We start from the raw sequence: 12,771 nt of genomic DNA on the forward strand, positions 1-12,771 counted from the left end.
TAGAAACAGAAGCAGCATGATCATAGGAACAGCTGATCAGAATCCAGCACTCTGAAATTCATGTATCATAGCTATTCAACCTAACTCTTTTGGTGTTTTGAATAATTATGAATAAGTTTTTGGAGGTATGGAAGGGCGGAGTCAGGAGGACCTACGAACTTGCAGGAAAGAGGTACCAAAAGGGGGGAGTTTGCCTCATTTTATGCATGAGGGCTTGAGCACTAACCTTAGCCCAGACATTAGAGACATTGACATTCCTAGGAATAAGCATACTAAAGAGGAACCACAACAGGATAAACAATAGATGCAGGCTGCAATAATAAGAAAATAGAAAACACAAACTAAAAAGGAAAAATAACAAGATAGAAATGAAAATGGTGAAGGAAAGGACAAGGTTACAAATACAAATGATAAAGGGAAGCAAATGGACAATTGAACTCCTGAAAGAACCCCCAAGAGAAAAAAACAAAAGAATCAAACTAAAAAGGGATGCTGCTAAAAAGAAAAAATGTATACAACAGAACAGTGATGAGAAACAAACTCAAGGAAAGGGGGAGGAACCATGCAAAAAAATTTTGATAATCAATGACAACCCAGGTTTAGATATCATACCTTTGAAGACTAGATACACTACTCCTCCTCCGACAGATCTACCTGATAATAGGTCACAATTATGTCAAGTTAATACTATACCTTTGATTGCTGAGTATGTTGTGAATATTAATGTAGATGAATTGGATCGGGACAACCAGTCTCTAGATGATCCGGATGATTAGTATGAGACTAGTGATGCTCTGATTAAAGCCTTCAGTCTTTCGAATAATCAGGATTTAGAAGATTAGCTTAAACTGTTTTCAAAAAATCAAGGCTTATCTCCAAAAGTGTTCAAACATGACAAGTTTCTTTTCAAGAATCCAGACATCAACACTGTCACAGCTGGCATACCAAATACTAGGTTATTCTTCTCTAGATCTTCCCAATGATTAGTACAATCATTTGGAATGTGAGAGGAATGAACACCCAAGTGGCGTCGGAGAGACTCAAAATGCTTTGCAAACTCCACCAATTATTAATTATCACTATCTTGGAACCTTTTTCAGATAGTGTTCATGTACTGAATTTCAAAGTTTAATTGAATGTGGAAAATACGACTAGCAACTATAATTGTAAGATATGGGTTTTTGGAGCAATAATAGTGACTGTAGTATTCTTGATGAAGATGAACAAGAAATCACTTACGACATAAAACATAATGAGTTACAGAGGCAGATCATTACAACTTTTGTTTATGCAATGTGTAAGGATTATCTGAGGAGAGCTCTTTTGGAAAAGATGCTTCAGCATGCCAATGAGGACACTAAACCTTGGAGTGCGGTAGGTGATATCAGTGTCATAACTGAAGTGGAGGAAACACTGGGAGGGGCACTTTACAATATGATGAAAAGCATGGATTTTATAGCTGTTATTGAAGCATGTGTCCTTGTGGACATTGGTTTCAGTGGCCACAAATTCACATGGTCCAATAAGAGAGGTATTAATCACAGAATCTTGAAGAGACTTGACAGGGCAATGGTTAATGACTGTTGTATTGAAAGTATGTCTCAAACAACTATTACTCATCTGTCTTCTACTGGTTCGAATCATTGTCCTCTTTTAATGGAAATGATTTCCAAAGAATCAAATCACATCAAGTATTTCAAGTTCCTCAATTGTTGGGTGGACAACTATCATTTTATGGAAACTGTGCAGACTTGTTGGAATAAGGAGGTGGATGGTACTGGTCTGTGGAGATTTCATCAGAACATGAAGAGGATGGCCAACACCCTTAGTGCTTTGTTAAGGAAAGAGTGTGGGGATATTTCTAAGAATGGCAGAATGTATGAGGACCAGGTTCACAAGGCAGAGGATGATTAAATTATACACCAAATTGATGCTAACAGAAGTGCCTTACATGAAATTAAAGCTAAATATATCAAGTTCTTTAAGTTGGAGGATACTATTTCGAAACAGAAAACCCAACTACATTGGTTCAAAGATGGTGACACAAATTTTGAATACTTCCATTACATTATAAGAGGAAGAAGAACGAAATTATTTGTGCACAAGATTATAAGTGAAGAGGGGGAATGGATACAAGATGAAGAGGAAATTTCCCAGACTGCTTGTGCTCATTTTGAGGAGATTTTTATAGGTGAGGAAAAGTTTTTCAATGAAAATACTTTGGAATGCATTCCAAGGATGATCAGCAAGAACAAAATAACCATCATACTAGTCTGCCCAATATGGAGGAACTTAAAAGTGTGATTTTCTCTATAATTCCTAATTCCGCAGCTTGTCCTAATGGTATGAATGATTACTCTTTTCAGAAGTGTTGGCACATTATCAAGGATGATTTAATGGGAGTTGTTAAGGCCTTCTTTAGTGGGCATATGATTCGTAAAGATTTCTCCCATTCTTGTATTGTCCAACTTCCTAAAATTAGTAATCCTAACAAGTTAACTGAGTTTAGGCCTATAAGTCTGAGTAACATCACTAGCACGATTATTTCTAAATTCTCTTATTTCTTGCAATCAATCCGGGTTTGTCAAAAGTAGAAGTATTTCTGAGAACATTATGCTTAATCAGGAAATCATCCACCATATTAAGAAACCCAATGTTGGGAGTAATGTCATCATAAAACTAGACATGGGAAAGGCGTTTGACAGGATTTCTTGGTCATACATTTGCTTGGTTCTAAGGAAAATGGTGTTCGATGAAATTTTCATAGATTTGGTATGGAGAATCTTGGCAACAATTGGGTACTCAATCATTGTCAATGGTAAGAGGTACGGTTTCTTTGATTCAACAAGAGGCCTCAAAAAAGGTGATCCCTTGTCTTCTGCCCTATTTATTTTAGGTGTGGAAGTGTTATATAGGTCCCTTAACAAGTTACATTCTAATCCGGACTATCATGGCTTCTGCATGGAGAGGAGGGGACCTCAAGTAAATCACTTGAGCTTTGCATATGATATAATACTCTTCACCTCTGGAAGGCACAAAACCTTGAAAATCTTAATTAAAGCTTTAAAGGAGTGTGAAGAGATTTCTGGAAAGCTCATCAATGAAGACAACAGTCATTTTATGCTACACTCTAATGCTTTCAATAGAATTAGAGATAGAATTAAAAGATTCACAGGCTTCAAACAAAAGAAGGGTCCTATTACCTACCTAGGCTACCCTTTATTTGTTGGTAGGCCTGGGAATATTTACTTTTCTGATCTTGTTAACAAAGTTGTATGCAGGATTAAGGATGGAAAACCAAACAACTTAATTATGGAGGGAAAGCAGTTCTTACAAAGGTTGTTTTACAGGCAATACACATACATTTACTATGTGCAGTAAGTACTCCATCCTATGTGCTTAAACATATCCAAATTCTAATGGTAGATTTCTTTTGGGGATGGTGGAATGGGAGAAAGATATACCATTGGGCATCATGGAAGAATCTTAGCTTTCCTTAAGATGAAGGGGGAGTAGGCACGAGAAGTTTAAAACCTATTTGTATGGCCTTTCAATTCAAACAGTGGTGGATTTTCATAACCAAACAAACCTTGTGGGGTAACTTCTTGAAAGCAAAATATTGCAAAAGATCCAATCCAGTTAAACAAAAGTGGGATACTGGAGAATCTCTGACATGGAAGAAAATGTTTATGAAAAGAAAACATGTGGAAAAACATATCCAATGGAAGCTTAAGACTGGTAATTGGCTTGGAAATGACCCACTATCACAATTTTCCAACAATAGCAAAAGAATGACCAATGTAACAGTGGATAATTTCTGGGAAGAAAGGAAATGGGACTGGAACGAGTTGATAGAACAGGCACAAGCCAGCCAATTCTCTAACATTATTACCACATAAATTCCCCCTTAACAGCACCTCCCTGATCAGGCAATCTGGAAGCTCAATAATCATGGCAACTTTACACGTTCTTCAGCTTGGGAGGAGATCAGGGAAAAAAGGGTCAAGTATCATTTTAATTCTCTGTTATGGCATAAAAACATCCCCTTTAAAGTTTCTTTTCTATTATGGAGGACCCTAAGGGGTAAACTCCCTACTAATGACAAACTAAATAATTTTGACATTGATCCATCAAAGTGTTTTTGTCGTCTTGATAATGCACGTACAGACAACATTCAACACATCTTATCTCAGGCCAATTCGCTGCGAAAGTATGGAGTACTTTTGCAGCAAGAACAGGGATTTAGCATGGATGCCACTCACTGCAGCAGCTTCTTCAACACCGGTGGTCAGCAAAGACCAACAATGCAGCCCTCAAGATGCTTCTACAGGCCACCCCTATCTTCATATGCTGGAACTTATGGAATAACAGATGCGCAGGCAAATATGGTAATAAAACAACAAATATCAGCAAGGTTAAATATGCAATTTACAAAGACAACTTCAAGATGTTGAGCATAGCATTTCCCCATATCAGCTGGCCAGCCAAATGAACTGACTTGATCAAGAAATGTGAAGGATGTTTCCAAGACACCAAGGTAAGTTTGGTATCTTGGAACAAACCCACAGATGAATGGATCAAAGATCAACAGTGATGGCAGTGCTCTTGACCATCCGGGTTGGCTTGGCGCGTGAGGTATTTTGATGGATTAAAATGGCCAACTGTTGATGGCCTTTGCAGCAACTCTGAGGCAGCTATTTTAGGCCTGACTTGGGCATTGAAGCTGGGATACAGGAACATTGTATTGGAGCGGGATTCACAGCTTGTCGTAAAATGGATAAACCCACAGGCATCCCCTCAATGGAACCTCATAATTCAGCTAGGCAGGCTGCAAAATTTTATCTGCCAGACGTACGACTTCAAATACACACACGTCTATAGAGAGGAAAACTTGGTTGCTGATGCATTCTCCAAACAGAGCCATGAAACAACCAATCCTCAGGTATACTTTAGCCACCAACAACTACCTAAGGAAGCAAGGGTATATGATCATCTGGACCTTATGGAAATGCCAAGTCTTAGGAGGAAGAAAATTAAGAGAATTAAAGATCCTCCATGATTTTATCTTTTCAACTTAGCTATAATTAAAAGAATTATAGCTTCTTTGGATAGGTTAACTTTTTTCTTTTTGGAAATGTAAAGGGATAGTCTCCCTTTTTTCTGTTTCTTAGATGCTATGTATGGAGAGGAGTCCTCTCTTCTAGGTACTTAGTATTTTTTATTCCTCTTTTGTGTAAGGGGGGAAGTTGACTTTCTTTTTGGAAAGTTGACACCAAACCATCATAGTTTTGAGGTTAGGTTTATGCCCCACTTCTTGTATTTTGTTTTTGTTATTAATGTTAAGGCCTGTGGGTATTGCTCAGCCCCTACCCCTCCAAGGGTAATTAACCTAAAAAGTATAAAACATAACTCTAAGTCAAAAATACAAAAAAAAACAAATATTAAATGCTAAACCATTGATTTTAAACCTTAAATCGTAAACCACAAATCCTAAAACCTATAAAAAAAAAACTAAAGCCTGACCCTAACCCTTATTATAACCCTAACCTTAACCCTAACCCCAACCTTCAATCACTAACCTGAAACCCCTAGTCTATAAAAACAAAACCCAAAATTAAACACTAAACTGTAGATTTTAAACCAAAAATCCCAAACCCCAAAACATTATACCTAAAAAAACCTACATCCTAACCCTACCATTATCCCAAATTCGAAGCCTAACCCTAAACCCAAAGCTCAAAATACCAAAATCCTATCATTTAGCACTAAACTATAGATACTACAACTCAAATTCTTAATCCCCAATCCTAAGACCGAAAAAACAACTTAACCTTAACCCTAACATTAACCCTAACCCTAACCCTACATTAAACCCTAAACCAAAAGCCCAAAGTACCATAAACCTAGATTAAAAACTAAATCATTTATATTAAACATCAAATCCTAAATTCTAAACCCAAAAAACTAAAAAACACCCTAATTAAAATCCTAACTTTAACCCTAAACAACAAACCCAAACAGTTAATACTAAACCATTAATTTTATACCTCAAAAGTTATACACTGAAACATAAAACCTAAAAGAATACCTACACCCTCACACTAATCTTAACCCTAACCCTAAATCTAAACCCTAAACCCAAAACACTATGTCAAAAAAAACCTAAGTCCAAAATACAAAAACCCAGAAATAAAACACAAAAACATAGATTTTAAACCTTAAATCTTACACCACAAACCCTAAAATAAAAAATCAACTAAAACCTAACCCTAACCTAAACTTTAACCCTAATCCTAACCCTTACCCTAACCCTAACCCTATATTTCAAACCCAAAGCCCAAAAAACCAAACTGAAACATTAAACACAAAAGCATAGATATAAAGCCTCAAATCCTATAACTTAAACCCAATAACCTTAAAAAAACGAAAAACAATAACCCTAACCCTAATCCTAACCCTAAATCTTAAACCCAAAACCATAAGCCCAAAATACCAAAACGGAAACATTAAATACTAAACCATAGATTTTGAACCTTTAATGCTAAACCCCGAAACATAAAACCCAAAAAGCACCTACACCATAATACTGATCCTAACCCTATCTTAACCTTAACCCTAACCCTAAACCATAAACCCCAAACCATATGCCTAAAATACAAAAACCCAAACATTAAACACTAAACAATATATGTTGAACCTCAAATTCTAAACCTTGAACCATAAACAAAAAAAAACTACACCATAAAACCTTAACCTAACCCTAACACTAAATCCTAAACCCAAAACCCTAAGTCATTAAAAAACCCTAAGTCCAAAATACAAAAACGTAGACATTAAACACTATACTATAGATTTTTAACCTCAAATTCTAAACCAAAAGCACTGATACCTAAAAAAAACCAACCCTAACTCTAACCCAAACCCTAATCCTAACCTTAACCCTAACCCTTACTCTAAATCAATGACCCAAAACCCCAAGCTCAAAATAACAAAATCCACAATAAATACTAAACTATAGATTTTAAACCAAAAATCTTAAACCCCAAAATGAAAAACCAAAAAAAAATTAAATAATCTGAACTCTATCCCTAACACAAAGCCTACACTAACCCTAACCCTAATCCCTAAAAAGGAAACCTAACCCTAATCCTAACCCTACAAAAAACCCTAAATCCAAGGCCCTAAAATACAAAAAAACTAAATATTAAACACTAAACCATTGTTATTAAACATCATATCCTAAACCCGAAACCTAAGAACCTAAAAAACAACCAAAGACCTAACCCTTCTCCTAATCCTATTACTAAATAATAAACCCCAAACTATAAGCCCAAAATACCAAAACCAAAACATTTAATAAGAAACCATAGATTTTTAACCTCAAATGCTAAAGCTTAACTATAAACATAAACAAATCTACACCATAAACCTAATCCTAACCCTAACACTAACCCTAAACTCTAAACCCTATGTTAAAAAAAAAACAAAGTCTAAAATACGAAAACCCAGAAATTAAACATTAAACCTTAAATTTCACATTTCTTATCCGAAACCACAAATCAAAACCTAAAAAAAAGAAAAACCTAAACCTAAGCCTAACCTTAACCCTAACCCTAACCCTAAACAATAAATCCAAAACCCTAAGCGTAGAGTTTCTAACATGGTCTATGTCGGTTATTGCCTATTCTCATCATATTGGATACTTACTATCATTAGAGAAGTTCTATGAAGTTTAGGTGGTGGTATGAGACTCTATCTAGACATTTAACAATAAGCTTTGAAAGTGTTAGTGAGAGTTCTTAAGTATTGTATAAGACCATCACTTGAATGTCCTTTATGTTGAATGTCTCTTAATGAACGAATGAATTAATCCCTTAAGATAACAAAGTATGTCAAATGAAGTAGTACATATCTATAGTAGTAAAGGGTTGTCTAGTTAAGGTATGAAGGGGCATAGGAATGGTCACTTCTTATCTTACCTAGATTAGTGTTATGAATGACTCTATTTAGGGATGTTGGTTGCTTATGTGGACATGATCTAAGCCTTAGTTAAAGATTACTTAGGTAATCTTGAAGAGGTCATTCATGGAGGTTATCTTTTTTATTTACTTAATTAAATCTTTTGATAGCCTTTGGATGGAGAATTTCATATCACCTATATATTAATGTGTTAAGTGAGAATGATTCCATCTTAGGTAGTCTATAGGAACTGTTAACTGTGTGTGTAAGTGATTGTATGGGAGGTAACTTCACAACTCACAAAAGTGAACCTTAGATTCACCTTCATTGGAGAATTTCATGTTCTTAAGTTAATGTCTCTTAAAGTGTATGCGACTCATTATAAGTAATCTTGAAGGTCGTTTAGGCACATCTAGAGAGGGTGTATGGGCGGTCTCTCTTTTTGTGACTTAAGTGAATCTTAGGATATCATTGAGTGAGATGATTACATGCTAAAGGTTGTTTAAAGTGAAGTGAAGAAACCTCACTGTAACAGTGAATTGAGTTCACTGTATAGTGAAGTAAATTCACTATAATGTTTGCTCAAAAATGACTTTTTGTTAAATGACTTCTCATGTGTTTCTAAGTTATTAAATGTTGTTCTTATGCTTATAGTATGATACTTTTTTAATAGAAATTCATGAAAAGAATGTTATTTATTAAATGTCCTTGTTTCATGGCTTTTGCGTGGCTTCCACACTTAGTACATCTAATGTGCGAACCCATTTTTTCCTTTTTGACTAAAGTGTAGTGAATTTGAAGTCTTGATGTGCCATGGATGATGGATAGGTTTCTAGGGCCTTAAAGATGAAGTATTGGTGAGTCACGATCGATTCGAGGTCAATATCCACATGTCCGTTATGTCATAGACTTTATTTGATTGTCTTGTATGAGATTAGTCCCAAGTGTTGTATACTGTAAAGTTTAGATGGTTCAAGTAGATGTTGTGAAGATTTGATGTTTTAAATGAAATTCTGCTTGCGTATAGTTTATGAAAGAGTTCTTCGTGTGTAAAGAAACCTTTAAATTCTTACCCATTTTAGTTTGTTTATTGTGCAACAAATGATACGAGAGACATAAATGAGACTTCTTGAAGTCTCATTTGTTGTGTGACTATACAAGGATGCTCTAGATTCAATGATATACTTGCGGGTAGTGACAAAACCCTAAGTCTAATATACAAAAAACCCAACCAATAAAAATAAAATCATAGATTTTTAACCTCAAAACCTAAATCACAAACCCTAAATATAACTACCTAAACTTTAACCCTTACCCTTACCCTACCCCAAACCCTGACCCTAACCCTAACTCTAAATCATTGACCCCAAATTCCATACTCAAAATACCAAAACCCAAACATTAAACACTTAAGTATATATTTTAAACCAAAAATCGAAACCCCAAAACCAAAAATTTGAAAAAACCATAAATAGCCCTAACCCTATTCCCTACACAAACCTTAACCCTAACCCTAAAATTAAACCCTAAACCCTAAAAAAAAGCCTAACCGTAATCCTAAGCCTACACTATATCCTGAACCGCAAGCCCAAAGTACCAAACCCAATCATTCAACTAAGTAATTGATATTAAACCTTATATACTAAACCCACAACCTAAACACCTAAAAAAAATCCTTACACTAACCCTAAATCTAACCCTTATAAACCCCAAACCACAAAAAACTGTAACCCTAACCGTAACTCTAACCATCACAAACCCCAAACCATAAGTTAAAAATGCCAAAAACCAAACATTAAATACCAAACCTTAGATTTTTAGCCTCAAATGATAAACCCTAAACCATAACACAAAAAAACCTACACCATAACCCTAATCCTGACCCTAAGCCCAAAACCCTAAGTCAAAAAAAAAACGTTCAAAATACCAAAACCCAAAGATTAAACACTAAACAATAGATTTAAAATAAAAAATCCTCAACCCAAAACCTAAAAAGTAGAAAAAACTCTAAACCTTAACCCTAACCATATCCCAAATTCGAACCCAAACCCTAATCCTATCCTTAATCCTAACCCTAAACCCAAAGCTCAAAATACAAAAATCCTATAATTAAACACTAAATCATAGATATTAGAACTCAATATCTTAACCCCAAATCCTAAAACCTAAAAAACAACCTAAACCCTAACCCTAACATTAACCATAACTCTAACCCTACATAAAACCCTACACCGCAAGCCCAACATACTATAACCCAAACATTAAACACTAAATCATTGATATTAAACCTCAAATCCTAAACACTAAATCAAAAAACCTAAAAAAAGAAATTAAAACCTAACCCTAAATAAAACACGAACTTAATCCTATTTAAAACCCTAACCCTAATCCTTAATCATAAACCCAAAAACCCTAATCCTAAATTACCAAAAGACAAACAGTTAATACTAAACCATAAATTTTTACCTCAAATGATATACCCTGAAATATAAAACCCAAAAGAAGACCTACACCCAAACCATAATCTTAACCCTAACCCTAACTCTAAACCCTAAACCGTAAATTGTAAGTCAAAAAAAACCTAAGTCAGAAATATGAAAATGTAGATATTAAACATTAAACCATAGATTTTAAACCTCAAATCTTAAATCATAAACCCTAAAACCTAAAAAGAACTAACCCTAACCCTAAATTTAACCCTAACCCTAACCGTAACATTAACCCTAACCCTAACCCTAAGAATAAACCCTAAACCCAAAATACAAATACCCAAAATTTAAATACTAAACCATAGATTTTAAACCAGAAACTCTAAAACCTAAGAGACAATCTGAACCCTAACCCTAACCCTACCATAAATATATAATGCCCAGACCAAAATACCAAAAACCAAACATTAAACACTAAAGCACTGATATTAAACCTCAAATCCTTAATCCTAATCTCTAAAACCTAAAAAATCTAGAAAACATATCCCTAACCGAAACCTTATTATTAAACCTAACCCTAAAACCTAAAACCTAAACCCAAAGAAAAATATGTCAAAATCTTAAACCCCAAATCCAAACACCTAAATAATACTGTAAACCCTCCACGTAACAATATAAAAAATTCGAACCCTAACCCTAATCCTATCCTAAACCTAAGCGTAAATCGAAAGCTAAAAATACCAAAACCCTATAATTAAAAACTAAACATATATATATTACAACTCAAATCCGTAACCCAAAATCCTAAAACCTAAAAAACAACCTAAACCCTAACCCGAACATTAACCATAACCCTGACCATACATTAAACCTGAAACCCCAATCCCAAAATGCCAAAACAAAACATTAAACACTAAATCATTGATATTGAACCTAAAATATTAAACCCTAAACCCAAAAATGTAAACAACCACAAACCGAAACCCTAATTCAAAGCCTAACCCTAACCCTAAATCACAAACCCAAACAGTTTATACTAAACCATAAATTTTACACCTCAAATGTTGTACCCTGAAACGTAAAACCTAAAAGAAGACCTACACCCTCACCCTAATCTTAACCCTTACCCTAACTCTAAACCCTAAATCCTAAACCCTAAGTCCAATAGAAAACATAAATCAAACATTTAATACTAAACTGATATTATACCTCAAATCCTAAATACCAAAATCAAAAACCTAGAAAATCCCAAAACCCTAACCCTAACCCTATTCTTCACCGTAGCCCTAAATTACCAAAACCAAAACATTAAACACTAAACAATTGATATAAAAACCTAAATCTAATACGCTCAAATTATACTTCCCTAATGAAGTATAAGTGGTCGTATCATGTGAACAACCCAATTGTTAGATAGGGGTCCATCCCATGAGGAAAATGGTTTAGACTTAACTTCAATATACGATTACGTCTATTTAGTCATGTCCTTTCTAAAAACAATTAACGAATGGGGGTTTAATGTAACAAAAATGTTTATTTACTTCTAAGGTAGACAAATACAAAGTTTATAACTTTATTGTTTATCAAGTGATGACAGAAACTAGGGTGTAAGTGTTCCCCAAAGGTTCAAAAAACGGCAATCCTAGCTATATCCATCCTTTCCTAGTGTTTTGCATGCAAAGTGGTAAGTTATGTATCCCTTATTCATTGGTCCGGCAACTAGAGAATTTCACTCCGTACCTTGGTCTGGCTTCGTGTGTATACTTTACTAAACCTTACCTTTACCTCATATGAAGCATCAAATTCAATTTATGGCTAAGTTACTACTTTACACCAATTGAAACTAGCCTATTAGATAGTGTATATTAAATCTATGTTGATAATTCTTTTCCTATCACCTACCTCCTTGGTCCGGCAAGTAGAAATAGGGAAAGTTCGAACATGTGAACTCCTTAAAAAGACTTCTAGATGAAAGAATTATTAATCAATGTAACACCCTTTTCTAGAATTATTATTTAGCTAGTTTTACCTTGTTATTTACCCATGGTTCCCACAACCCTAGTTGTGCATTTAGTAACCCATGCTTAGATATACATAGTTCATGGTTTTTAAACAAGAATTCATGTTCTTACTTTGAAAGGTTTAAAAAAAATCTATCAATAACACTTAAAATTAAACATAATATCTTGAGAATCGATAAGGAAACTTTAAGTAATTCCCAAAATCCCAAAGTTCAATTTCCAATAGTAAGAGTATGAAAAATAACAAAAAATCCAACCTCAAAAACTAGCTCTTAGTCATATTTATGATAATAAAGTACTAACATAAAAAAGAGTTTTAAAAAAAGAAAAATCTGTCCAAAATGCATCTTCAGTTGAAGACC

The 12,771-nt window shown here is 34.5% G+C and overlaps 1 protein-coding gene across 1 annotated transcript; it reads left to right on the plus strand.

The window, feature by feature from the left end:
- The first annotated feature begins 2,685 nt into the window (after positions 1 to 2,685).
- Positions 2,686 to 5,059, plus strand: LOC107024957. Its single transcript, XM_015225861.1, has 4 exons — positions 2,686 to 3,377; positions 3,629 to 3,860; positions 3,915 to 4,414; positions 4,681 to 5,059. The coding sequence occupies exons 1-4, from the start codon at positions 2,686 to 2,688 to the stop codon at positions 5,057 to 5,059; spliced, it is 1,803 nt and encodes a 600-aa protein (XP_015081347.1).
- Positions 5,060 to 12,771: the final 7,712 nt, after the last annotated feature.

The sequence above is a fragment of the Solanum pennellii genome, chromosome 7 (genome assembly GCF_001406875.1).
Source record: "Solanum pennellii chromosome 7, SPENNV200".
Taxonomy (NCBI): Eukaryota; Viridiplantae; Streptophyta; class Magnoliopsida; order Solanales; family Solanaceae; genus Solanum; species Solanum pennellii.

Excerpts from the sequence above, each read along its gene's own strand:
- LOC107024957 (XM_015225861.1), top strand. The coding sequence starts at position 2,686 with ATGGGAAAGGCGTTTGACAGGATTTCTTGGTCATACATTTGCTTGGTT. Across the intron at positions 3,378-3,628 it reads ACATACATTTACTATGTGCA|ATCCAATCCAGTTAAACAAA; the intron begins GTAAGTACTCCA and ends ATATTGCAAAAG. Across the intron at positions 4,415-4,680 it reads AAACAACAAATATCAGCAAG|CAACTCTGAGGCAGCTATTT; the intron begins GTTAAATATGCA and ends TGGCCTTTGCAG.